This window comes from Oncorhynchus masou, chromosome 12, assembly GCF_036934945.1.
Source record: "Oncorhynchus masou masou isolate Uvic2021 chromosome 12, UVic_Omas_1.1, whole genome shotgun sequence".
Classification (NCBI taxonomy): Eukaryota; Metazoa; Chordata; class Actinopteri; order Salmoniformes; family Salmonidae; genus Oncorhynchus; species Oncorhynchus masou.
In genome coordinates this window covers 55344764-55368474 of record NC_088223.1, presented here as the reverse complement: position 1 = coordinate 55368474, position 23711 = coordinate 55344764, and the positions used below count along the sequence as shown (strand labels likewise).

At 41.6% G+C, this 23711-nt stretch overlaps 2 protein-coding genes and 1 non-coding gene across 3 annotated transcripts; 2 read left to right on the top strand and 1 right to left on the bottom strand.

Annotated features, from left to right (window-relative positions):
• The first annotated feature begins 1220 nt into the window (after positions 1-1220).
• LOC135550459 (nucleophosmin-like) lies at positions 1221-5867 on the top strand. The gene is made up of 11 exons (XM_064981255.1): positions 1221-1354; positions 2724-2803; positions 2924-3043; positions 3159-3252; positions 3456-3562; positions 3842-3882; positions 3963-4011; positions 4098-4178; positions 4391-4504; positions 4675-4749; positions 5011-5867. The coding sequence occupies exons 1-11, from the start codon at positions 1306-1308 to the stop codon at positions 5059-5061; spliced, it is 861 nt and encodes a 286-aa protein (XP_064837327.1). The 5' UTR covers positions 1221-1305; the 3' UTR covers positions 5062-5867.
• Positions 4864-4934, top strand: LOC135551182 (small nucleolar RNA SNORD61). The gene has a single exon (XR_010457227.1). It is a non-coding gene; the product is annotated as a small nucleolar RNA SNORD61 (small nucleolar RNA).
• Positions 5868-7622: 1755 nt separating the features above from the next.
• LOC135549165 (T-cell leukemia homeobox protein 3-like) lies at positions 7623-16284 on the bottom strand. Its single transcript, XM_064979208.1, has 3 exons — positions 15579-16284; positions 13089-13326; positions 7623-9029 (listed from the first exon to the last, which is right to left on the bottom strand). The coding sequence occupies exons 1-3, from the start codon at positions 16018-16020 to the stop codon at positions 8816-8818; spliced, it is 894 nt and encodes a 297-aa protein (XP_064835280.1). The 5' UTR covers positions 16021-16284; the 3' UTR covers positions 7623-8815.
• Positions 16285-23711: the final 7427 nt, after the last annotated feature.

Here is a 23711-nt window from a genome sequence, read left to right as displayed (position 1 = left end):
TCTTGCAACTCAAAGACCCTTGAGCAGATTGCTGTATTGTACTCTAGGGTTTTTTCTGGACCACACAATTGTTTTACTTCTTGAGCGACCTGTGTCTGCCTTAAATTATGCCGAATCTTAAAGGGCGGCTGAGCATCCGGATTTGCCCTTGTTTTAGATTTGGTTCATTAGGAAACACTAGAGGCCATGAGTGAATTAATTTCAGGGTGTAGTTTGTCATGGATGTTCGCAGGTGGAAAGAGTTAGACTAATTATTTGGCCAATTAGCTTCAGCTGTGCATCACGTGACAAAGTATATCCCAATGAATGGACTGGAGAATTGTTTTATGTTTTATTCTGTAAGCACAGAATTGTTTTTATTTAGTTAACCATTATTTTACCAGGTAAGTTGACTGAGAAGACATTCTCATTTACAGAGGGGAGTTACGGGGGGGAGGGGGATGAATGAGCCAATTGTAAACTGGGGATGATTAGGTGACCATGATGGTATGGGGCCAGATTGGGAATTTAGCTCGGACACTGGGGTTGACACCCCTACTCTTACAATTAATGCAATGGGATCTTTAGTGACCACAGAGAGTCAGAACACCTGTTTAACATCCCATCCAAAAGTCTGCACCCTACACAGGACAATGTCCCCAATCATAGCCCTGGGGCATTGGGATATTTTTTAAGACCAGAGGAAAGGGTGCCTCCTACTGGCCCTCCAACAACACTTCCAGGAGCATTTGGTCTCCCATCCAGGGACCAACCAGGACCAAACCTGCTTCGCTTCGGAAGCAAGCCATTTGCTCACATTGTTCTGCATTAGTTCAAATTGTAGTTTTATTCATGAGCTATGTTGAATATATTTACAGAGCATGGATTTATTTGACTTATGGTGAATATTTTTATTTAACTAGACAAGTCAGTTAAGAACACATTTTTATTTACAATGACTGACAAACTCTAACCTGGACAAACGCTGGGCCAATTTGTTCGCCGCCCCATAGGCCTCCAAATCACGGCCAGTTGTGATAGTCTGGAATCGAACCAGGGTCTGTAGTGACAACTCTAGCACTTACACGCAATACGATTTGATTTATCCCTAATTTCCCCGTGTTTATTTTTTTCGCGTTGAAGTTCCCCAGTTTTTCACCCTACATAGTAGGTGGCAGCATGCACCTCTGTGTGTTTGCGGAATGCCATAAATACAATAGAAGAAGAAGAAGGCGTGGCGATTGAGCCCGGGTAGTGTGTCTGCGTAGTGAGGGGGGCCTGTCAGTTTCTCCATTATCTTCGAAGTGTCCTGTCTCAGCAAAGAAAATGAATGGTCTGGACGAGGAACAAATGGGACCACAAACCTTTCTCTATGGTGAGATACTCTATTTGAACTGACAATAGTTTTCGGAATCACTTTTTTTTAAATAAACATATAAGTAAGCTAGCTACTGTATTGAGAAAAAACGCCGTTCATCAGACACAAGCAACACGAGGTACAGCAAGCTAATATTAGCACAATTAGATAACTTTACCACCAAACGTTAGTTGTAGCTCTAATGGGTGACATGTCAGAGTTTCATCGACGTATGGCCTAAATACCATTGCATTGCACTTTGGTAATGGAACTTGCTTACCCACGAGATATCAACTTAGCTAACGTTAGCCAGCTAGCTGATAGTTAGCACATGTGAGCTAATTTTAGTTGGCTAGCCATCCTAGCTAGCTAGTCAAGCATCTTGAAACCACATTTGTTGCGTTATATTTTGAAGGTCTTGGTGTCCCGGTTGATTTGTATGTGTTGTGTTAACTGGACCATACTGATTTGTGATGGACATTAGCTTCTCGCTGGGTACCCCTCCATGCTTATCAAATTTCTCAACACGTGCTTTAGGTTAAAGATGGCGCACAAGGCCCTTTCGATAATGTCCATGCAACGCAACACGAATTTGTGAACATTGCCCAAATTTCTAGTGTTGGCTAAAGTTGTTTATCTATAATTATTCCACTTCATGGAGGTAGTATATTTGAAGTGCATTGATCATGGCATGCTTTGTCAGGGGCGGCAGGGTAGCCTAGTGGTTAGAGCGTTGGACTAGTAACCGGAAGATTCAAACCCTCGAGCTGACAAGGTACAAATCTGTCGTTCTATCCCTGAACAGGCAATTAACCCACTGTTCCTAGGCCGTCATTGAAAATAAGAATTTGTTCTTATTATTAACTGACTTGCCTGGTTAAATAAAGGTAAAATAAAATTGGGGTAACCATTCCAGATTGAAATTGATTGGACACATTTTTTTTTAATTTAACGTGGCATAGGTCTTTGTCCATTGTGTAGTTGTTGCTTAAAAAAATGGCCTGTCTACCTACCTGGTTGGCTGGCTGGCTAGTTTCATTGACATGGTGAGAGTGCACGTGCGCATTCAACCACGTGGGTTGGTGGCCCACGTTTGCCTCACCTCAGTCTACCTTTTAAGGAGATGTCCAGCTGAGACCTTATTCCCTCAGGGCCGGTTTGGGTGCAGGCTTTTTCTCCAGCCAAATAAGAAATCAACTGTTTTTTTAAAGAAGTGTTCTATTGAGTCTTTTTGTATCGGCTATTTAACTGTCTCAAAAAAGGCCTGAAACCACACTATGGCATCCCACATGTTGCACACCCCAACATTGGACCCCTATACTGATAGCAATGCATCATTTTCTCTTAGGTAATTTCCCATTTTGTAATTTACTGTTTTTCTCAACAGGGTGCGAGTTGAAATCTGGGAAGGATGTTGTCTTCAACCCTGAAGAGGATGACTTTGAGCACCAGCTAGACTTAAGGATGGTGAGTGTTACAGCTGTCTTTCTGCAGAATAAAATATAAATTACTTTCCAGGTATCTGTTTTTCCTCATGGGAATGAGAAACTATTTCTAAACTTGGTGTCTCTTGTTGATTGCTCTTAGCTGTGTGTGGACCTCAGCACCAAGGATGAGCTGCACATCGTGGAGGTGGAAGGACAGGACACAGAGGGTCAGAAGGTTAAGGCTGTGCTGGCTTCACTCAAACCTTCCACCCTGCCAAGTGTGAGTAGTCAGACCTAGAGTATCATCAATACTTCTGTGCCATCCCTGAGTGAGGGATTGTGGGTGTATGGCCTGTGTAGAGTTCATGTTAAGTAACAAGTTAATTGTCTTGCAGGTGTGTCTTGGTGGGTTCGCAATCACACCCCCAGCAGTTTTCCGTCTCAAGGCTGGATCCGGGCCAATCCACATCAGTGGCCAGCATCTTGTCAGTGAGTGACTTTGTTATAGGACAGTGTTCCCGTGGTTTCTTTAGTGATGCAATGGCATCTGTTGTCGAAGATGATATTTGTTGTGCTGATTTATTGATGCATTTTCAACACTGCTTACCAAAAGACTGAGACTGAAGATGACCATTCCCTTGTATGGACAATGTAGCTTGTCTACTCAAAGTTAACCAAAATCATTCTACCAGTGATGGGGGGAGATCAGTCTTTTGACGAGGATGAAGATGATGAAGAGGAAGAAGAGGTACAAACGTCCAAAAAAAGGCCTGCGTCAGCACCGGCTCTTAAATCTCAGGTTAGTCTTGACTACTGGCCTTCAAGCCAACACACTGTCTGGATAATCACTTGTCACAGTGTACATGTCTGCTGTGTTACTGTTGCGTTGGCCTCTGTAGTCAAAGATGATATTTGTTGAGCTGATGATCCACTGAAGCATTTTCAACACTGCTTACCAAAAGACTGAGACTGAAGTCGGCCACTCCCATTTCTTAGAATGTTCCCAGTCTTTGCTCTTGCTACACACATCCTCACCTCCATGCCCCTAACCATGTCCTTCCCTTTCTCCCCTTCACAGAAAAAGATGAAGATGGATGTTGGTGACGAGGATGACGAAGAGTAAGTATGTTTGACTTGAGCATCTGCTCCTCGCTGAGGTTTTATAAAGAGTTGAGTTGTAACATGTGACTCCTCTTTAGGGATGATGACGAGGATGAAGAGAGTGAGGCTGAAGAATCTCCTGTTAAGGTGAGTACATTTTTTATTTAAGCCTATACTTATTCTGCCCTTGAAAGCATAGAAAATGTCACAAGAAACCTTGCTGTTTTTATCAGGCTAAGAAGACTCCGTCCAAACCTCAGACTCCTGCCCACGGTGGAAAGGGCTCTAAAGCCAACACACCAGCCGGAAAACAGGTTAGTCCTCTTACACATCTTTTGCCCTACTGTAACTTGGCATCTCGTCGAAGATGATATTTGTTGAGCTGATGCTCTACTGATGCATTTTCAACACTGCTTACCAAAAGACTGAGACTGAAGATGGCCACTTGTGTTTCTGAGAGCATTATTGTAGTGATGCATGTTCTCATGTTACATGTCCTGTCTAACAATTTGTATGGTTTTCACAGGCAAAGACCCCCGGCAGCAAGGGTGAACAGACTCCCAAAGCAACTGTCAAGACCCCCAAACAAAGTCTCCATGTCTCTGAGCTCAAGGTCAAGATGATGGCGACTGTGGAGAAGGTTGGTGTCTGTTGGATTATGAGAAACTTGATGCGCATGATATAATCTGGAAATACAGGCATTCTTACAGTGATTAGCTGATCTTATCTGATGTATGCTAAAGAAATGTTAACCGAAAGACTAGGGACACTTCTGAATATCTAGACTAATGTCAAGTCTTGCTATTTCAGGGAGGGAAGTTGCCTAAACTCCAGTCCAAGTTTGAGAGCTTCGTGAGGAACAGCTTCAAAGTCACAGAAACCAAGGTATGTTAATGCTGCTCTGGGACATCGTGGTATTTGTCAAGAACACAGGTTAAATGGAATGTTTGGGAAATGAATGACCGTAGCACTGTCAGGTAATCGAAACACTCCTAAAGAGCAATGAAGACTATTTTGGTTTTGATCAGCAATGAGGAAAAACACCAATACCTCTAAGAAGTGCTGAGCTCTCATCAATGACATGTTTTCAACCAGTTGCACAGTTTTGATTATGCTTCAGTAAATATTTTCCCCCATCTTTTTCAGACCGTAGATGAACTGTGGCAGTGGAGACAGACTGTTGAAGACGGCAAATAACTTTTCTTAAACTATTTTTAGTTTGATTACTTCAGCCATCTCATCACCCCCCCCCCCCCCCCCCGCCTGCCTACTCTGCCCTCTCTTGGCCCTTCCCATGTCTGAATCAATGCTCTGTTACTCTACACTGCTGCAGCATTTCATGTCCAGTGCCCTGCTAGAGTGGAGCTAATGGCACTGAGCCCCATCACCCCTGGCCCTACCAGCATCACCCTCTCCAAGAGGACGGGAGGGGTGGTACTATTCCAGCTTTCATGTGGACGGACCTGGGGAAACCCATTTTCAACTTTGCATTTTGTAAATGTGTAAATTTAATCCTCGCTACTGTGTTGTACGTAGCATTCTGAAGTTTGTCAGAACTGTCCCTCTGGCATTTTGGAAGATATCTGTTCATGTTTGTTTCATTTTGAATTATTTAAATGATGGTTGAAGTGAAATGGCAAGTGTTGTCATCCATAAGCTGTTGAATTTGTCAAAGCTTGTCCTTCCCTTCCAGGTGGTAGGCTCTAAGGTCTGAGACATTTACATTTAAGTCATTTAGCAGACGCTCTTATCCAGAGCGACTTACAAACTTTTGACAAGCATTGTATTGAACGGTTTTAAGAAATTCTCACGTTTTATATTTTTTGCAGAAAGGGTAGAGTGAAGCAGCTAGTTCCCTGGTGACATGAATGTCATTTTGAAAGTAAAAATATTCATGTTTTATTAGACCTGCATCTCATCTGTTTTAATTGTTATACATGAAGTATATGATCAGTTCTCCATCCACAGAAATATTCTGATCCACAATTAAAAGTTCTGGGGAAGATTGTGTCAAAGCTTTGTTATTGATGGTAGAATTTCAGTGTGAAGCCTTCAATGAAATCCTTTACATGAGCCTCTGCAGGACATTTTATCCCATATAGACCCCCGAAGTAGGAATTATATTGTTACATGAAATTATGAAGGTATTTTGAGGATATACTTTTGGTCTACTCTGATAAATAGGCGCAAACATGAACTAACATGAACTAGATGGCTGGTAGACATGCTTTGCTGTTGGCCCACTGTCTTAAACTATGGGACAGCACTGTTGCTCCATGACCTGTCCATTGACAACTCGATAATGCTACGATGCAGAGAGAACTACAGCTGCAATGTGAACTGCACTGTTAAGGGCTTGTAAGTAAGCATTTCACGGTAAGGTCTACTCTTGTATTCGGTGCATGTGACAAAGTTTGCTTCGATTCACAGAAATGCAATCTATACTTTTGCATCTCGGGCTGCGCTCTGTCATACCTGGCTCCTACCAGGTGCTATGGAAAGGCCAGTGTCCATACCTTGCCCTCTCGCTGTATACATGTTTTCTCATCTCAAGGTTCACTTAAAAGTTACTCTAAAATGTTGTGGGTTGACTATTTAATCTTAAATCAGCCATTACCCCCCTCCCCCTACTGACAGGTAATGGAAGCTTGTGTGCTTCAAGGGAGGGTAAAGAAGACAAGCATGACCCTGTTGGAGCATTTCTAGCCTATTGATCTATGGGTAACGGGGTTGATGTGTAATGCTTAACACAATGTATGCTACCCAACTTGAATGTTTCAACATTTACACAAACTGAGGGACATAACTTCATGGACTCACACCCTAAGTATGGTTTTATACCTGTTCAAAGTATCTGACAGGGAGACCCATTCTCCACTGCTTCACTCTGACAAGTACAAGACACCAGCCAGTAAACCAACTACCACTATGCATCTTCTGTATTGCTTTGGTCCCAAATAAGGTGGACAGACTCAAGTCAGTAGCTTTGGAATGTCACCCAATCTCATTCCCCTATGAGTCACTATAGACTCTGGCCAGCAGAGGGGGCTGGTGTATAAGTAAGCCCTTTCCTGACAGCCTTGGTTGTGTTGCATCCCTGAGGGGTGATCTCATCCTCCCTCCCAGATCTGGAGCAGGTCCAGGAGGTCAGGAGACTTCCTGTATCAATTATCCTGAGCAGAGAGGCTTTATTAATGGCTGCTCTCCCTAATGGCCTCTCAGACTATCAGGAAGAGGGTTCGTCCTCTTGCACCATCACGTCAGCTCAGCTCTAGTGTGTATGAGTATGAATAGGCCTATCTAAATAGCTGTTGGTGATTCTGCAGCTTTATATGGCGATGCTGAGATATCTTTTGTGATGTCACATTCTTCACCACATTCATAATGGACACAGCACTGAGACCTATCAATCTCCCCCAGGTCAGCTGAATGTGAGTCAACAGCACTCAGTGGGGTAGGTTGGGGGGGGGGGGGGCCTTAATGGGGAGAGCCTTTTTATGGTCTCTGTGGATCTCCCCCTGTAAGTGCCTTAGATCTGTCGTATGCTAAATCCTCCCAGGTCAATGTGTTTGTGTGCGAGAGAACGTTAGTGGTATCGATCTGCCTGCTGCTGTTTTTGTTTGCGTTGTATTTGAGTGTAACGAGCATGTTCTGCAGACATTCCACTTTCTATGTAAACAATAAAATAGGTATGGAGACCAACAGAAGGGCATTGAAAAATAAAGAGTGATTCAAAGCTAAAACAAGATGGGTTTTTTTATTATTAGGTTTTGTTTAGTTATTTACATATTTCTCAAATATGATACACGGGGAGAGATGCTGTTATCATCCATCTATTTCACCGCGTCAAATATTCTCAGATGACTCATACAACAAAGTCCTTTACACCACATTTGAACAAAGTCAACCAGACTCTCCACCTCTCAGGTCTGATATACCACCCTCATGCACCACACTTCCCAGTGAATGGGTCCAGCCTGGCATGAATAACACAACACTATAAATAATTAGCTTCCTCTTTTACTGAATTGCTTCTTGTCCCACTGGCAAATGTTATTATTCTAAAATAGCCCTTGAGCTGTGTATTAACCCTTCAATGAGTTATATATATAGAGAGAGAGAGAAAAAAAAGTAGATGTCTTGCTAGTGTTCTGGGTGGCCAATAGAACAGCAAGTTGTTTTTTCTACAATATCTCACTTGTGGCTATCTGGTTTTATAGTTTGCCTTCTTATTCAAATGTAATTATTCACCCTAATTGAGCTTCAGAGTGTTAATAGATTGGAATCAAAGCGTGTAATACATTCAGTGGCTTTTTAGGATCTGTGTTTGCCTAAGTCCGTCTCCACCCAGTACAAAAGAATCCTGCTAACCAGCAGTCTAAAGAGGAAACAATTAGATCGAATTCAAGATGGAAAATGAGAGGATGATGAGAATGATTCCATGCAACAACGACATTTTATATATTCTCAGAACATTAGTGTATTCTCTCTCTCTGTTTCCCATCCATTTCTCATCCTTTGCAGACTGGTCGGCTCTGAGATGCAGGGGCACAGAGCTGATAGTGTAACTGTAGTGGTGAAGGAACAGATGGGACGTGGGAGAAACAGATGAGCCAATCTGTGCTGTGTCAGTCAGTCAATATGTCAGTTTGGAATTATAGGCCTGGCTCAGTGACGTGTGTCACGTACATCGCCACAGCTCATAGGCTACCACCTAGGATGCGTCTGACACAAAGGACCCAGCAAACATTCTGCATGTCCAGATCATATCAGGGTACTTAGAAGCTGGAGTTTTTGTTTAATCTTCAGACTCCCTCAGACACAATTTGGCTATGTTCTGGATGGACAATAATAAATCATTCATTTCAATTTGCTCACGGATCACCTTTGTGCAGTTTCTTAGATATCAGTCCGAGTGTGTAATGTCCCAGAGGGCCCCACCCTGTCCCTGTCACACTAAAGCGGTGACACGGCCCATCTTTGCTGCTTCCTCAGAGGCCCACGGCTGCAGGTTCTGCAGGGCGAACAGGGAGGAGTTGTGGATGCAGAGTGGATCGGACGGAACCGAGTCACTCAAGGACTTCTGGAAGGCATCATGCTGCAGCTGGATCATCAGCCGATTGGCCTGCTGCCGCTCCGCCTCCCTCTCCTCAGCTGTCTGTCGCCTGGCAACGAAGACAGGGCGGGTAGGGAGAGGACAGGGACAGACAGACATAGGCAGGACACTTATTAAGATCCACTGTCAGAGAAATTGGTTACACAGATAGAAAATGTGATGCACCCAGAGACATGGAGGCCAACATCAGAACAGGGACACTGATGACGACCACCTGTCAGCAGCTATCACATGGTTGATTCAGTAGAGCAGGAGAGACACCACACTGGCATGAGCCATAATGAACCATGGGAGAAATCAGAGAGGACACTGACCTATGTTGCCAAACAGAACATGATTGCACATTATTGCACTCAAGATGGAGCAACTCTTGCAGATAATATAGATAACAGAACCTTCTGTGTACATTTTATATTTTGCCGACACCACTATAAGAAATATTATTATGATTCATTCTAAAAATAGTAACGTGTTGATTATTTGCAAACGTGTCAATTTGTTAATTTATTATTCGTATTTGACCTCTGACATTTTCCAGTGGCAACCTGTGCAGTAGCTAGACTAGACGACAGTATCATCACGTAAGCACATTTTTCTGGAAATATAAGACAGTTCAGTATATTTCAGTGGCATTAATCGTGCACCAAATTGTTTCATAACAGGCTACAATGTTGCATGCATTTACGTTTGATACATTTGCACTGAGCCTGACATCTTTTTTTGACCGTGTGTAGGCCAAAGCTACTGTGAGCGCAACAGTGTATCCACAGCTGATGACCTGGCTAAATAAATTGTTAGCCTATCCGGTAGGTTAGGATAGGCTACGTTTCATAATGATATTACCCACTGGCATATGCCTCCCCCCTTTCAACATACAAAATTATCTCAGCCTCATTGAAAAATGTGTAGAATAGCATGAGATTAGCTATAAAACTGCACATTTATCTCCAAATGATACTTGAATGTAATGAAATTCCAAAGATCTGGAAATCATCATTTGTCCTACCACTTATACAAGGGGGAGATCCAACTCTTTAAATAATTATAGGCCAATATCAAAGCTGTCACCCCTGGCGAAAATACCTGAAACCCTTGTTAGTGAGCAGCTAAAATAATTTTTATACACTAACTCTATTTTATCAATGTACCAATTCAGCTTCAGGAAGAAGCATAGCACAATTACAGCAGCCATGAAGGTTTTAAATGATATCACTGAAGCCCTTGACAAAAAACAGCACTGTGTTTCACTTTTTATTGATCTCTCTAAGGATTTTGATACAGTTGATCATGCTATACTGAGGCAGAGATTGTCGAGCGTAGGTCAGTTGCATGGTTTGCCAACTATCTGTCTGACATAACTCAGTTCACTCAATTTGATGGGTTCAAGTCTGTTAAATTGTCTGTCTGTAATGGTGTGCCCATGGCTCTGTACTTGGTCCCCTCTTATTCACTATTTATATAAATAATTTAGACAAAAATTTGCAAAATGCGCAACTTCACTTTTATACTGATGATACTGTTATTTATTGTTGTGCCTCATCTCTCACAAAAGCTTTACAGAACTTGCAAACTGCTTTTTATACTGTTCAACATACCTTGTGTCAATTGAAGCTTATCCTCAATACTGACAAAACTAAACTAACTGTGTTTTCTAAAGCAAGAATATGAAACTTTCTCTGAACCTTTCACCTATTACTACCAGTCAGGGCAATGAGATTGAGAATGTAACCTCATATAAATATCTTGGAATTTTAATTGATGACTGCCTCTCTTTTAAATTGCACGCTGAAGTTAATTTAAGCTGAAGTTGGGTTTTATTTTAGGAATGAGGCCTGTTGTTCTTTTGAAGCCAGAAAGAGGTTAGTATCAGCTATATTTATGCCTTTACTAGACGATGGGGATATTTTATATATGAATGCTTCCACTCAGTGTTTGAGATCAATTGACACCGTTTACCATGGAGCATTGAGATTTATTTTAAACTGCAAAACCCTTACGCACCACTGCACTTTATATACAATGATTGGCTGGCCTTCTTTAGTCAATCATAGGCTCAGTCACTGGAATACTTTATTTACAAAGCCATTTTGGGTTTACTACCATTTTATTTGGGCATTTTTATTGTTCAGAAATGTGGTGGGTACTCTCTTCGTTCGCAGGACTTTATTCTGCTAAGTGTTCGAAATGTCCGAACTGAATTTGGTAAAAGGGCTTTTATGTACTCTACGCCATAGACTTCGAAAAGTTTTAAAATACTTTCAAACTGGAGGAACTTGCCTCGATTAGTGTTTTTAAATCATTGTTGAAGGATTTTGAGGCTGATTCCCTGACCTGCCAATGGTTTTAATTAGCTGTTTTATGATTTTGTTATACTCTTGTGAATTACATATATTTTTTTACTATATTACCTGTAGTTTTTCTACAGGTACTACTAGATTACCTGATTTCCTGTAGTTGTTGTCTGTTTGTAATTGTGTAATGACTTGGTGCTGCCTATCTTCTTTTATTTGTTTTTATTTATTTCACCTTAATTTAACCAGGTAGGCCATTTGAGAACAAGTTCTCATTTGCAACTGCGACCTGGCCAAGATAAAGCATAGCAATTGGCCAGGACGCTCTTGAAAAAGACATTTCAAATCTCAATGAGCCCTTCCAGGTTAAATAAAGATTAAATATATAAAAATGGCAACGTGGAATTGCAGGAAATTATTGAAAAACTGCAGCCTTTTCTCTCAGTGTCATGGCCTAATGTGTAAAATAACATGAGATCAGCTGTAAAACAAATCTTTCTGTTTGCCCCTTAGAAAAGTGTGTAGGATTTTGGAAAGTTAGCTGTCCTCCCTTCTCTCAGACCTTGCGGAAACTGCCGGTACACAGTTGATATTACCGAAGTTGTAGGCTAGTTGTACACTTTTTGGCTATATAACCTAGGATTTTCTTCATCAAATAAATGCAGATATGCGTGTCAACATAGCTCACATAGATTTAGCCTAGTCCTACATAAGATAAGCTAATTCATTTTTGTTATGAGTCAAATGATAAGCCTACTTCAGTAGGAACATCTTAATACTGACCCAATCCAACACATATGACACCAGGGCCATGCCCGTGCAATACTCATAAAGCTAGCTCTTTCAAACTAACTCTCTTAACACTGTTTATTGTACTCAGGCTTATTGCTCCAAGAATGCTCCTTTGTGATATAACATCACAATTTATTTTGTGTCCCTACATTACATTTGATTGTGTGGATGTGCAAGTGATCCACTTAATACTTTATAGGTTAAGCTATTACGTCTGAGTGTTTTATCTCCGAAACTGTCAAGCCATGTTTTACATATGTCACAAGATCTTTGATCCAAACACTTTGTCCAATATTACTGATACTCTATAGAGCTGAGTGAACGGTGTTAGGAAAACCATGAACTGTCCCTAGTCTTGTGTCCCGACTGCAGAGCGGAGTGGGCAAACTATGGCCCGTGGGCCAGATCCGGCCCACAAGCTCATTCAATCCGGCCCGCTCAAGGTTTGAGTAAAGAAAATATGCCATGTTGGGTTAGATTAAAACACTCCCAGCCACTCTTCAACGTCTAAAACTAAATAGAAAGTATGGAGAAATTATAATGGACTTTTATATATTCTAATGACTGCCCTTTTTCTGGCACGCAAATTGATTTTGACAAACAGTGCGGTCCGCTGTTGAATTTCAAAATCTCAATGTGGCCCTTGAGCCCAAAAGTTTGCCCAGCCCTGCTGTCGAGGGTCATGGTTGTATTTGTGAGCTGTCCAGTAACATAAAGCGGAGTGAATATGCCTGTTAGGATTTGCGCCCCTGAGTTATTGGGTACCCATTAGCATTGATGCACAATTAGCTCGGGACCTAACACACCTCTATAACATGTATTACAAGTCAAAGTTACTGCGGATATTGTATTCAAGCGATCATTTTAAAATTGAAAATTAACATCAGAAAGTAGTAACTGATTATATGTTTCTCTGCTGACCACTCTAGAGAAAATGTAGACTAGATCCTCATCTTTCTCCAGAGAAAGCATTCAGAAAACAACTCATCTTTCCCCTAATACCCCTCTCCAGCCCAGTGTCTCACCTCCACTTGGTCCTGCGGTTCTGGAACCAGGTCTTGACCTGTGCGTCGGTCATCTTGAGGGTCTTGGCGAGAGCGGCCCGTTCAGCGCTGGCCAGGTACTTCTGTCTATGAAAGCGTTTCTCCAGCTCACAGATCTGCACCCGGGAGAAAGATGTCCGCGGCTTCTTCCTCTTCGGAGGGGTGCGGTTCTGATAGGGGTGACCAATCCGCCGGGTCACTGTGAATGGCGTCAGTGCAGCTGTGTGTGTGTGTGTGTGTGTGTGTGTGTGTGTGTGTGTGTGTGTGTGTGTGTGTGTGTGTGTGTGTGTGTGTGTGTGTGTGTGTGTGTGTGTGTGTGTGTGTGTGTGTGTGGGACATTGGACAAACAAAGAAAGCAGGTCATGAACAGGTTCACAAGATCTTATGTTGCGTTTAATTTGTTGAAGGACATTGTAGTCCGCATGAGAATCTCTAAATTGATACTATAATCAAAAGAACTGTACAAGCACATTGGTTTGACCTATATACCACACTTCCCTCTCTCTCATAAAGGTGGAATGTTGGAGTACAGCTGAATATGTTTTATAGGTGTTTTATGGGTCTTTAGAGGCCAATTTTTTTCATTGAGTAATTCTAATCTAATTCTAATCAACGCAAAATCCAAGTTGAGCATATGTTTAAATTATTCTTATTTATTTTGAAACATGGCAAAATGATCAATTCAGTGTTAGTCCATGGTTAGTTGATAAAAGTACTGCTCAAAGGATCGTTGGATTATATTTCCTCTGACACAGTGGGTTATTGCCGAGTAGTAGCAGACATTGCTGTAATAGTCAGGAAACTAAGATGTGTTGACAGTCAATAATGCTGATGATGTCGATGAAAAGAGGTTGAGTGGTTTTCCCCATTCAATTCTGATGTGGAGAGTTTCTTCCTTTTGTCACAAAACACTGACAGGCAATCATCTATAACCCTTCTGCAATATTAATGACACTTTACATAGTGCCCCCCGGAAGATAAACAAAGGTTCTGATACATGTTATAGGACATCCACTGAGACAGACTGGGAAAAATTATTTACGTTACAGATGGAGAGGTTTCCTATTTTACTTTTTTTCCTGAAGTGTCCGATTTACAATTATTTTATTACAACGTGACAATGGCAAACAGTAGGCCTCCATAAGTATTGGCCAATTATCTAATTTCTGTCAATGTAGGAATAGCTTAGTAACTTTCAAGTATTTTCTACTGTTAATTCATTTAGATGTTCCATGTAAACATTTAGTTTGAATAAATAGAAACAGAAAGGCTTTACCCCTTCTAGTACCCCAAATTATGGTTTAAAATACTGCAATAACTGTATATGTTTTGTGAAAATAATAATTATAATTATAATTATTATTATTAATTATAGGCCACATTTGAGTAATAATAACAATAATAATAATAATCATCATAATACACTTAGCATTATAATATGTCCCGTTTAGCAAGACACACACACAGGATTCAAAATCCAAGCAAAAACTGTTCCTTCAGTAGTAACAAAATTAGGTCGAGTTGCTAAAGACAAGTGATGTAGCTAATACCCTACGAAGAAGTCTGAAACACTTGCGCAACGTATCTGAGCACTTTCGATAACAGCACACCGCACCTATTGATCTAAATCGAAATATTAATTCCACATTTGGATAAAATGTGTTTCTTTTCATAAACGGTTCTAAATTGATGAAAATGTAAATAGTTATAGTTTAATGCGAGTATACAGTTTTGGTCTTCCGGTGAAATAGGCCTGTGTTTATTTATTAGAATAACACGGGTTGCATTTTTATATTTGTGATCAGTTCATATTTTCTTGTTCAATTGTGTGGTAAAACCTGCATGAAAAGTGTGCTTATTGTTATATTGACATAGTTTTAATGGTGCAGCTTGCAAAGTATCGTTGTGCCCAACGCATCGCTTTGAGAGAACGAACCTAACTCGGGTAGTATTTCTACCGCATGTTTTAAAGTTGTTTTCATGTTAGTCTTTCGCCCTTGAGTTAGGCTAAACCTTAATTTGAAATATGAAATAATATAGTATAATGAATAATTCAGTGTTTCCTTATTTGGATATGTTTGCATTTTCTTTGCATTTTCTTTGCATGCTATGTTCTTGTTGATTTTATTTATATCCGTGTTTTCCCTCAATAGAAAGCTTTCAGAATTAGGCTACAATTCAAGTTAATCTGGTGACCTGATTCGACTAGTCCTGTATAATTTATTTGTGGAACTGGGTAAATCCATGATAAACTCCACGAGTGAAACGAAAATTCCCGTTTGAAAAATAATTAGGCTAAAACTTATGAAAACACTGAATTTACCGAGTTGAAATGGAAATGCCCATAGCCTGGTGATGATCAGGTCTGCGGCAGTACATCCCAACTATGTGATTGTAGGGCCGGTTCCCCAGTCCCAGATTAAGCCGCTCCTGGACTAAAATAGCCTACATATTGAATGGAGATAGTTTTACCTGCGAATCTTTCCTTTGCGAATCTTTGGCTGCTCTCCATCCAGGGGAAGCTGATGCTGCCGAGCCCTGGTACCGCGCTGGCTATAGGAGGAGGCACTGCGGCGGCCAGCGGCCTGTGCGCCGGGACTCGTATCACCCCTCCTGGGGTGAAAGTCAAGTTCACTCCGTATGCACTTGATTCCTCGTATGATGATGCGATTCCATGGAAAGAACCGGAAAGCGAAGTGAAGGGCGCTGCACTGGCTCCACTTGGACTAACGAGGTGGTAACTTCCTCCACTTGTGACGTTCCCAGTATCCGAACCACTCCGGGTGGTGTTCTGTGAACCGTCCTGGTCGGTACCACTGAGAATCTGGTCAATGCCGAAACTAATAGGTTCATGCTGGGGAGGTTGTGCGGGCTGATTTACGCCGCTGGGGCTTGAGCTTGGCGCCCGCTCCATTCTCGCTCCCAAAACCTTTCCAGTACCTTTACGCAGTCCTCGGACAGAGCCGATGTTGCATAAGGTTATGATGTAGCCTACGAGTAAAAATGTGTTATGTTGAGTTAAGCATCCAGCTCTTTCCCGATTAAATCTCGTTTTGGATAGTTTGCGTTCTATGGCTTTCTATGGCAGCGAGTTTTCCACCATCCTTCGCGGCTCTGACGGATCCGTCCATTTGCGATTTGCTGATGTTTGGCACACTGACTTTGCAAGGCAATCGCAGTTCGGATCAATTCTATTTTGCCCACTACACCCCCCGAACGCAATAGTGTTTCCTCTGACCCTCTTCCGATTGGTTAGAGTAGCTTTCCTGCACCTTATTGGTTGAAGTTTTAACTTTAATTTGCTGAATTGAATGGGAGCTGAGGGAACATTCTAAAGTGACATCATTTCTTAAAAAGCGCTCATTGCGTTCGGATTCATTATTATGTTGGCTGTAGGCCTATTGTCTACCACCAATGGTGTGTTGTTATAGTCCATCATAACCACGGTTTATGAAAAAAGGGAACGCTTTCAGAGATTTAATGACAATGCTTTGATAGGCTTAATGATTAGCATGCATATTCCAATTTAGCGTATTTCTACATCAGTGGCAACCCAATGGGCACAGACAACATTTCAACTTCTAGTTTTGATTTACATTTGGTTGAGTTGTCAACTAACATGAATTCAAAGTGAAATCAACAAAATACGTCAGCATGTCATTGGATTCAGGTCAAAAGTTGGGTGAAAAAAATACTAAATATCTTTAAAGATGACTAAGCAGAAATCGCTCCATTTCCTTGTTGCTACAATTCTAATACTTCGCTTAATTTCAGTTTATGTAACAAAACAAGCAAGTATAGTGTAGAGAATAATTGTACCATCTAAACCACTGTGAAATATATTTTCCATAAACAAAAATATTGCATTTTCAGCTGTTTGAAGCTGGTATACAAAACCAAAAGTGTACATAGAACATATCTACCACATTTTAGACGTGCTTTCAACGAGAATGACAGATATATAACACACAGTCAATGCGAATTATGTTGGTTCATTCAAAAAGTTAAACATTGCAGCTTTAAATTGATGATTTTCTCAAATCCAATCAGTTTTCCACGTTGATTCAATGTCATCACATTGCATTTTTTTTGTTAAACTGACAGGGAAACAACGTTGATTCAATGTCATCACATTGCATTTTTTTGTTAAACTGACGGGGAAACAACGTTGATTCAATGTCATCACATTGCATTTTTTTTTGTTAATCTGACGTGGAAACAACGTTGATTCAATGTCATCACATTGCATTTTTTTGTTAAACTGACAGGGAAACAAAGTTGATTCAATGTCATCACATTGCATTTTTTTTGTTAAACTGACGTGGAAACAACGTTGATTCAATGTCATCACATTGCATTTTTTTGTTAAACTGACGGGGAAACAACGTTGATTCAATGTCATCACATTGCATTTGTTTTGTTAAACTGACGGGGAAACAACGTTGATTCAATGTCATCACATTGCATTTTTTTTTTTTAAACTGACGTGGAAACAACGTTGATTCAACCCGTTTTGTGCAGTGGAAATGTGGGAACTGAGACTTGCAGAACTCCTCATCAACAGCCACTCATTTGTTGATTGGACACAACCATAGACTTTTCACCGGGGCTGAGGTAAACTTGATTCAATTCAGAGTGGAAGTTCGATGGTTTTCATACAACGAACATGAACTGATTTGATTTACTATACAACATTAAGCTCTATTATTATTATTATTATTATTATTATTATTATTGCTATTATTATTATTACTATTATTATCATCCTATTAGGCTGTTATTAAGTATATGCATAGCGTAGAATATTGATTCGATGAAGAGCTGAGATGGTTTTTACGTGCCTTATACGGTTGATCTGAAGACGGAATATCATAGGCCTATTTTGTAAAAAAAAAATATATATATATATATATATGTATATGTTTCATTCACTTAAACTGTCGATTCATATCAGTAGCGAATTTGAGCTTTGATCTTGGAACCCAGATTTGTATAATGCCTTATACGTCGGCTATAGCCTAATAGTAGATCAGCTGCTTCTAAATTCTAAACTCCATGCACTCCAACGAAGTAGCTGGTCGTTTCAATGCTAAATATTAGCCTGAAGGGCACGGGCCTATTTACTATTCTGTGTGCATAAAAGCCATGATTTCTTTTTGTTTTCAAAATGCATGTTTTTCAGATTCAGTGAAAACAACGAGCTTATAAAAAAATCACACGAATCGCAACGGTTTATTATGCCAATGTTTCAGGTTAGGATATAGGCTAAAAGTAGACCTGGTATTTGTTCAATTTGATGAATTGAAAACATTGCCATTATTAGGCCTATTAGTTCGTTATACGAATTCATGTTAAACAGGGCTCAAGTTCAGTTTTTAAAGATTTTGTGGGGTTACTTTGTGCTGGCGGTCAAGAGTGGCACGGGGACACCGTTTATTTATACCGGAGGAAAACAGTTTCCACTCCACGCGCTAACTGAACGGGGAGCGCCAGGACACCGGATCTGCTGACATGGGATCTAAGTGGTTCCTTGTAATCTGCCGCGTAAAAGCGATTATGCTCCTAGGGCCTGGCCACCGCGTTTGATTAGCTTCAGGGGATTCAAGCTGACCGAGGAAAAATCCGTTTACTTTGAAGTAGTTGATATTTTAATAGACCATTAGTGAGTGCTGATGCTAGGAAGCACCATTCCACTGAGACCTGCGCTCAGCCAGTGCCTGTGGACACTTACGTCATCCCATGGCGCTTAGTGGTGAACATGGATAACCCTTCACGGCCAGCCCAGAGCCCTCTCTGACCCTTGCTTAATGTGCATGTTTAAAGCATTTTCATCTATTGTGTCCAATGCATATTGCATAACCCCCAATTATTTTTTATTTTATTTATTAAAAAACGTAAAATACTGCACTCATTCGCCATCCTCATCACCATCCCCATTAGACCTATGCTTACTATTGGGGCATTGACAACGACCAGAAGACATGAAGAAAACTGAAGGACTAGGAAAAAGCATGCCATATTCTGTATACTCGACCATTGATCTCAAATCCCGGAGTAAAATTTGTCAGTCTGCCTGCACACCGCAGAAGGCGCATATGACGCACAATGTAAACCAAATTAAAAGCAGCTCCATTAAAGCCCAGAAAATAATATGGTAGAGAACGACAAGAAAAACATTGGCAAAATATGAAAGGGCATTAAGCTTTAGAGCTTTATATAAAAACGTAGTTAATATTTCATAAGAGGAGACAAGAGTGGCAAAGAAAAAAAACGAGAGACGGTAAACTTTCATTAAGCAGGTTATTTCGCTGGGAGGGAATTTCGGCGTTTTTCTCTTCCATTCCTTTTATTGCAATCATACTGATATCTCTCTCACTCCAACCCCTCCTCATTCAACCCATTCCCCCTCCCCGTCTCCCTCATTCTCGGCTTTTTTTAAACGTAGTAATAAAAATATACTAGATCCTTTTTAAATGCACTATTACTTATCATAGCCTTTTCATATTGTACCATCAGAGGCGTTTTAGAGGCGCTATAAAAGCGCATCATTTATTATTCAAAAGCAGCGTCGTCTTTTTGCATATTGTCTGCTGCGCTTTAGCTGCGAGCCTGCCAGATTTCCCATTACCCATGCATGGCGAAATTGATAAAGGCAGACACACGCAATAAAAACAGCACCAGGGGCGGTCCGGCACGCGCACCCTCATATGCAGATCGCAGTAATTACTCTAGCATCTCGCATGCCTCTGTTTCTTATCTTTTTTTTGTGGAAGATGGAGGGATTTCATGCTTTCATTTATTTTGGGTCAATCCATCGGTTTGATCGCCCATTTCTCAGTGGATTTCAAAAGTTGTGGAGGGAAAATAACAGTCTGTCTCACAAGCACACCCAAGGTTAAACACTTTGGCATGCTGGAGGTATGAGGTAACTTCAATGTGTGTTTTAATCATGTAAAGTAATATGTGTTTGGCCTCAACTCCAGATTACATTACCATCCAACACAATGGCATACAGTTATGTAATATGGAGTCGCTGGCACAGTAATAAACCTAAAAAAGCTCAGTGCGGTGTTTGTGTGAATATTGCCTTTCTTACCACAGCTTGTGTTAGCTTGTCCCATTGGTGGCCAGTGTCAATAGTACAATATTGATAATTGTACAGAAGAAGTAGTGAACAAAGCTCTACTTTCCTTGCAGTCACCAGATGAAAAATGACATAGAGAACTGATTGAACGTTGCTGCATTTTCTAAATGTAACCTTTATTATACTAGGCAAGTCAGTTAAGAACAAAATCGCCTAGGAACAGTGGGTTAATTGGAGGAACAACAGATTTGTACCTTGTCAGCTCGGGGGCTTGAACTTGCAACCTTCCGGTTACTAGTCCAACGCTCTAACCACTAGGCAACCCTGCCACCCCATTTGAGGACCAGGTCGCTCTGGATAAGAGCCTAAAATGTCAAATGTAAATCTAATGAATGAGAGTTCGTGTTAATGAACTACAATCAGCTGCACACATGTGCACCAGCACCTGCACACACACGCACACACACACACGCACACGCACGCACGCACGCACGCACGCACACACACACACACACACACACACACACACACACACACACACACACACACACACACACGCACGCACGCACGCACACACACACACACACACACACTCCATCCTCCCCCACTCGCCCTTCCTGAGGTCATCAATCCCAAGGAGGTTTTCTCTATGGCCATCAGTCTGGAAGTATCTGCTGCTGTTGCAGACTTTCCATTACCCACACATATGCCAATGGACTCACTCAGAGTACTCACAGCTGCACAGACATTAGCAGAAATAGACATACACACACACACACACACACAAATGCACTTACATACCGACATATGCACGCACGCACGCACGCACACACAGTTGTTCAAACAGCATCTGCTCTTAAAACAAGGCCTCCATTACTTATTAATGGCCTGCAAATGACACGCAACCAGACACACTCACACAATTTAAAGCCAAAACAAACACATTCACGGCATCAATTGTCCTCCAGTTTTATTAATTGATTCATATCTACAGTAATCTGCAAAAAAAAAAGTAATTTATGGTGTTTTTTAAATCTAATCTTATGTTGCATCTGCCACTGAGATGCTGAGGGTAAAACAAATCTAATTGCCCTGTTTACAGAGGGGTGTCGAGGGTAATATGACACCTCAAGGATATGTAGGACCTCAGAAATGTTCACACCAATCCTAGAGTCTCCAGGAAGAATGAATAGCAGGCCTACCCTCTGGTCATATATTCAATTGTATAAATGTCTCCAATGTATATGCAGTCCTATTAGTTATAGCTAGCAAAAATGCTTTCATTTGTGTTCTGAAACATTCATTTAGTAATTGTATCACAAATAAAATATAATTGAAATACAATGGCTGTAATACATAAGGGAAGGATTTAATACAAACGCCAGTTGTGTTGTTTTACAGCTGTTCGGTCAGTCTGATTACCTGTTTATACAGGCATTGGACACCATTCAAGTTAATTTGGGAAATTAGGGACATAGTGCCATGTTATTGTACTGCATGAGTATAGTTATAAAGTGTTATAAAAGTTACAATTAGTCAACTAAGGGAATTAGAATTTAAAGGTAATGTAAACTGTCAATGTGTTTCCCAATGTGATCAAATTGATTTAGACATTTTAGCGTGAAAGGATGAACCCAACATCAAACTTTTCTCAAGAAAGCGGGAATGTGATTTAGATTAGCAGCAAGTCTGTTTTCACCGGGGAACAATGTTGACCATTACCCTGGATGTTTACAGAGTAATTCAACTACAGTGACGGTGATGGTTCAATGGACAAAAACGGGTAAATGTGCCTCGTAGTCTTCTAACTCTGTCCCAGGGGTGAGGGAGAGGAGGAGGAGAGACGGGGGAGGGAGAGGAGGAAGAAGGAATAAGAGGAAGCAGACCTCAGCATTTGCGGCCTCCAGCAGAGTCCAGTCAGACAGTTGGGGTTGCAGAAATGCCGGCTGCACTTGATTATGGAGGCTGAAAGAAAAAAGAGATGGCTAAACACAGTGGAGGGGAGACAGATAATGATAGTGAGACTGACAGCTGTTTAAGACAATGGTCCATGCTCCAGAGTAACCTGCTAGTTGGGACTATTTAAGGAACAAAGAGCAGAAACAGGGTCTGCCTGAGGGAGGAAATGTATACCCTCTCTGCCCACTACCCCCTGGAGAGATGCTCTGCCTCTCTCTCTCTCTCTCTCTCTTGCGACAGTGTACGAGGGCTGGCGGGGGGGAGATAGACGCTCAGACAGGCAGACAGACAGTAACATAGCAATCATGTTCACAGGGCTGAGTGTGTGTGTATCACATTACCAGGCTGGACCCCTTGCCCCGCTCAGCAGAGCCACGCTTGATTGAGCCGAGTTTAACGCGCCACGCTCTGTGGAGACGAGCTGCAATCGGAAGCGATCTCCTTGTCTTCCTCATGGTTGATTGTGTGTCTTGTAACCTCACTAAACAGAGGGGTACAGGGCTTTGGTTTCACATAACGGCCCGGTCGCGTGAGAGGGCTTAACACGTCATGCTCTGCAGATTGACGACACTAACGCAGGGTTGGTTATGTCTCTGGTCCGGATTTGGATATTGAAGTTTGTCTTCAGTCCTTTTCAGCTTGTGGTCATTGTCGAAGAGGGATTAGTGTCCAAGAGTAGTGTGTATACTTGGGTAGAGTTTGATACTTGGGTAAGTGGAGATTAGTTTTAAAATGCAAATGTTTGAGTGTCTCTGAGCTCTGTAACACAATAGAGAGAGAGAGGGGAAGGGTGTTGGGTCTGTAGGACAGGGTTATGGGACAACAGTGATGGAAAGGTGAGAGGCATGATACGAGAGGTACAGTGTTGATACGAAAATAAATCCTTGGATCACATGGTGTGTGTTGTAGGAAAAGGCTTTTTACATGAGAATGAAGGATTCATTCATTTTTTGAATTTCTAGATTTGGATCATGTAAAGAGTAGTGAGGTAGATTTAGGTAGAATGTAGTTCCTGATGATAGGTCAGTGAAGGACATGATGCAGATCTCTGATGTTAAGTGCTGTGGAGTGCAGAACCGCTCCCCTGATGGTTGAACGCGTGGCTGCTTATCACGCTAATGAAAAACAAGGAGGAAGGGGTGAGGGGTCGTGGGGTGGGGTGGTGCGCTGAAAAGCATAGGAGGAGATGGGTCATAATGACAGATATGGAGCAATAATGTGTGTTATTGTGTGTGTGCTTGAGTGTGTGCACGAGTGTGCGTGCTCGTGTGTGAGTGTTCATGTGTGTCTGTGTGCATTCGTGTGTTTGTGTTTTGCTCACGCCCACCCGCGGGGCAAGGGATGTCTGTGTGTGTGGTGTCAGTGTCGGCAGCACTGTAAGCCTTGTCAACGGCACTCAATAAAAGCCGATTATCCTCTCTTGTCGCTGTGCCTCCCTTTGTCCTCCTAACGACTGGCTTTTGACCTTCTCACCCTGCCTGCTGCCTGCTGGTGGGGGGGAGCCAGGACCAGCTGCCACCAGCAGTGGCCTCCCTCTCCTTGGCAGCAGCGTTACTTCAGCC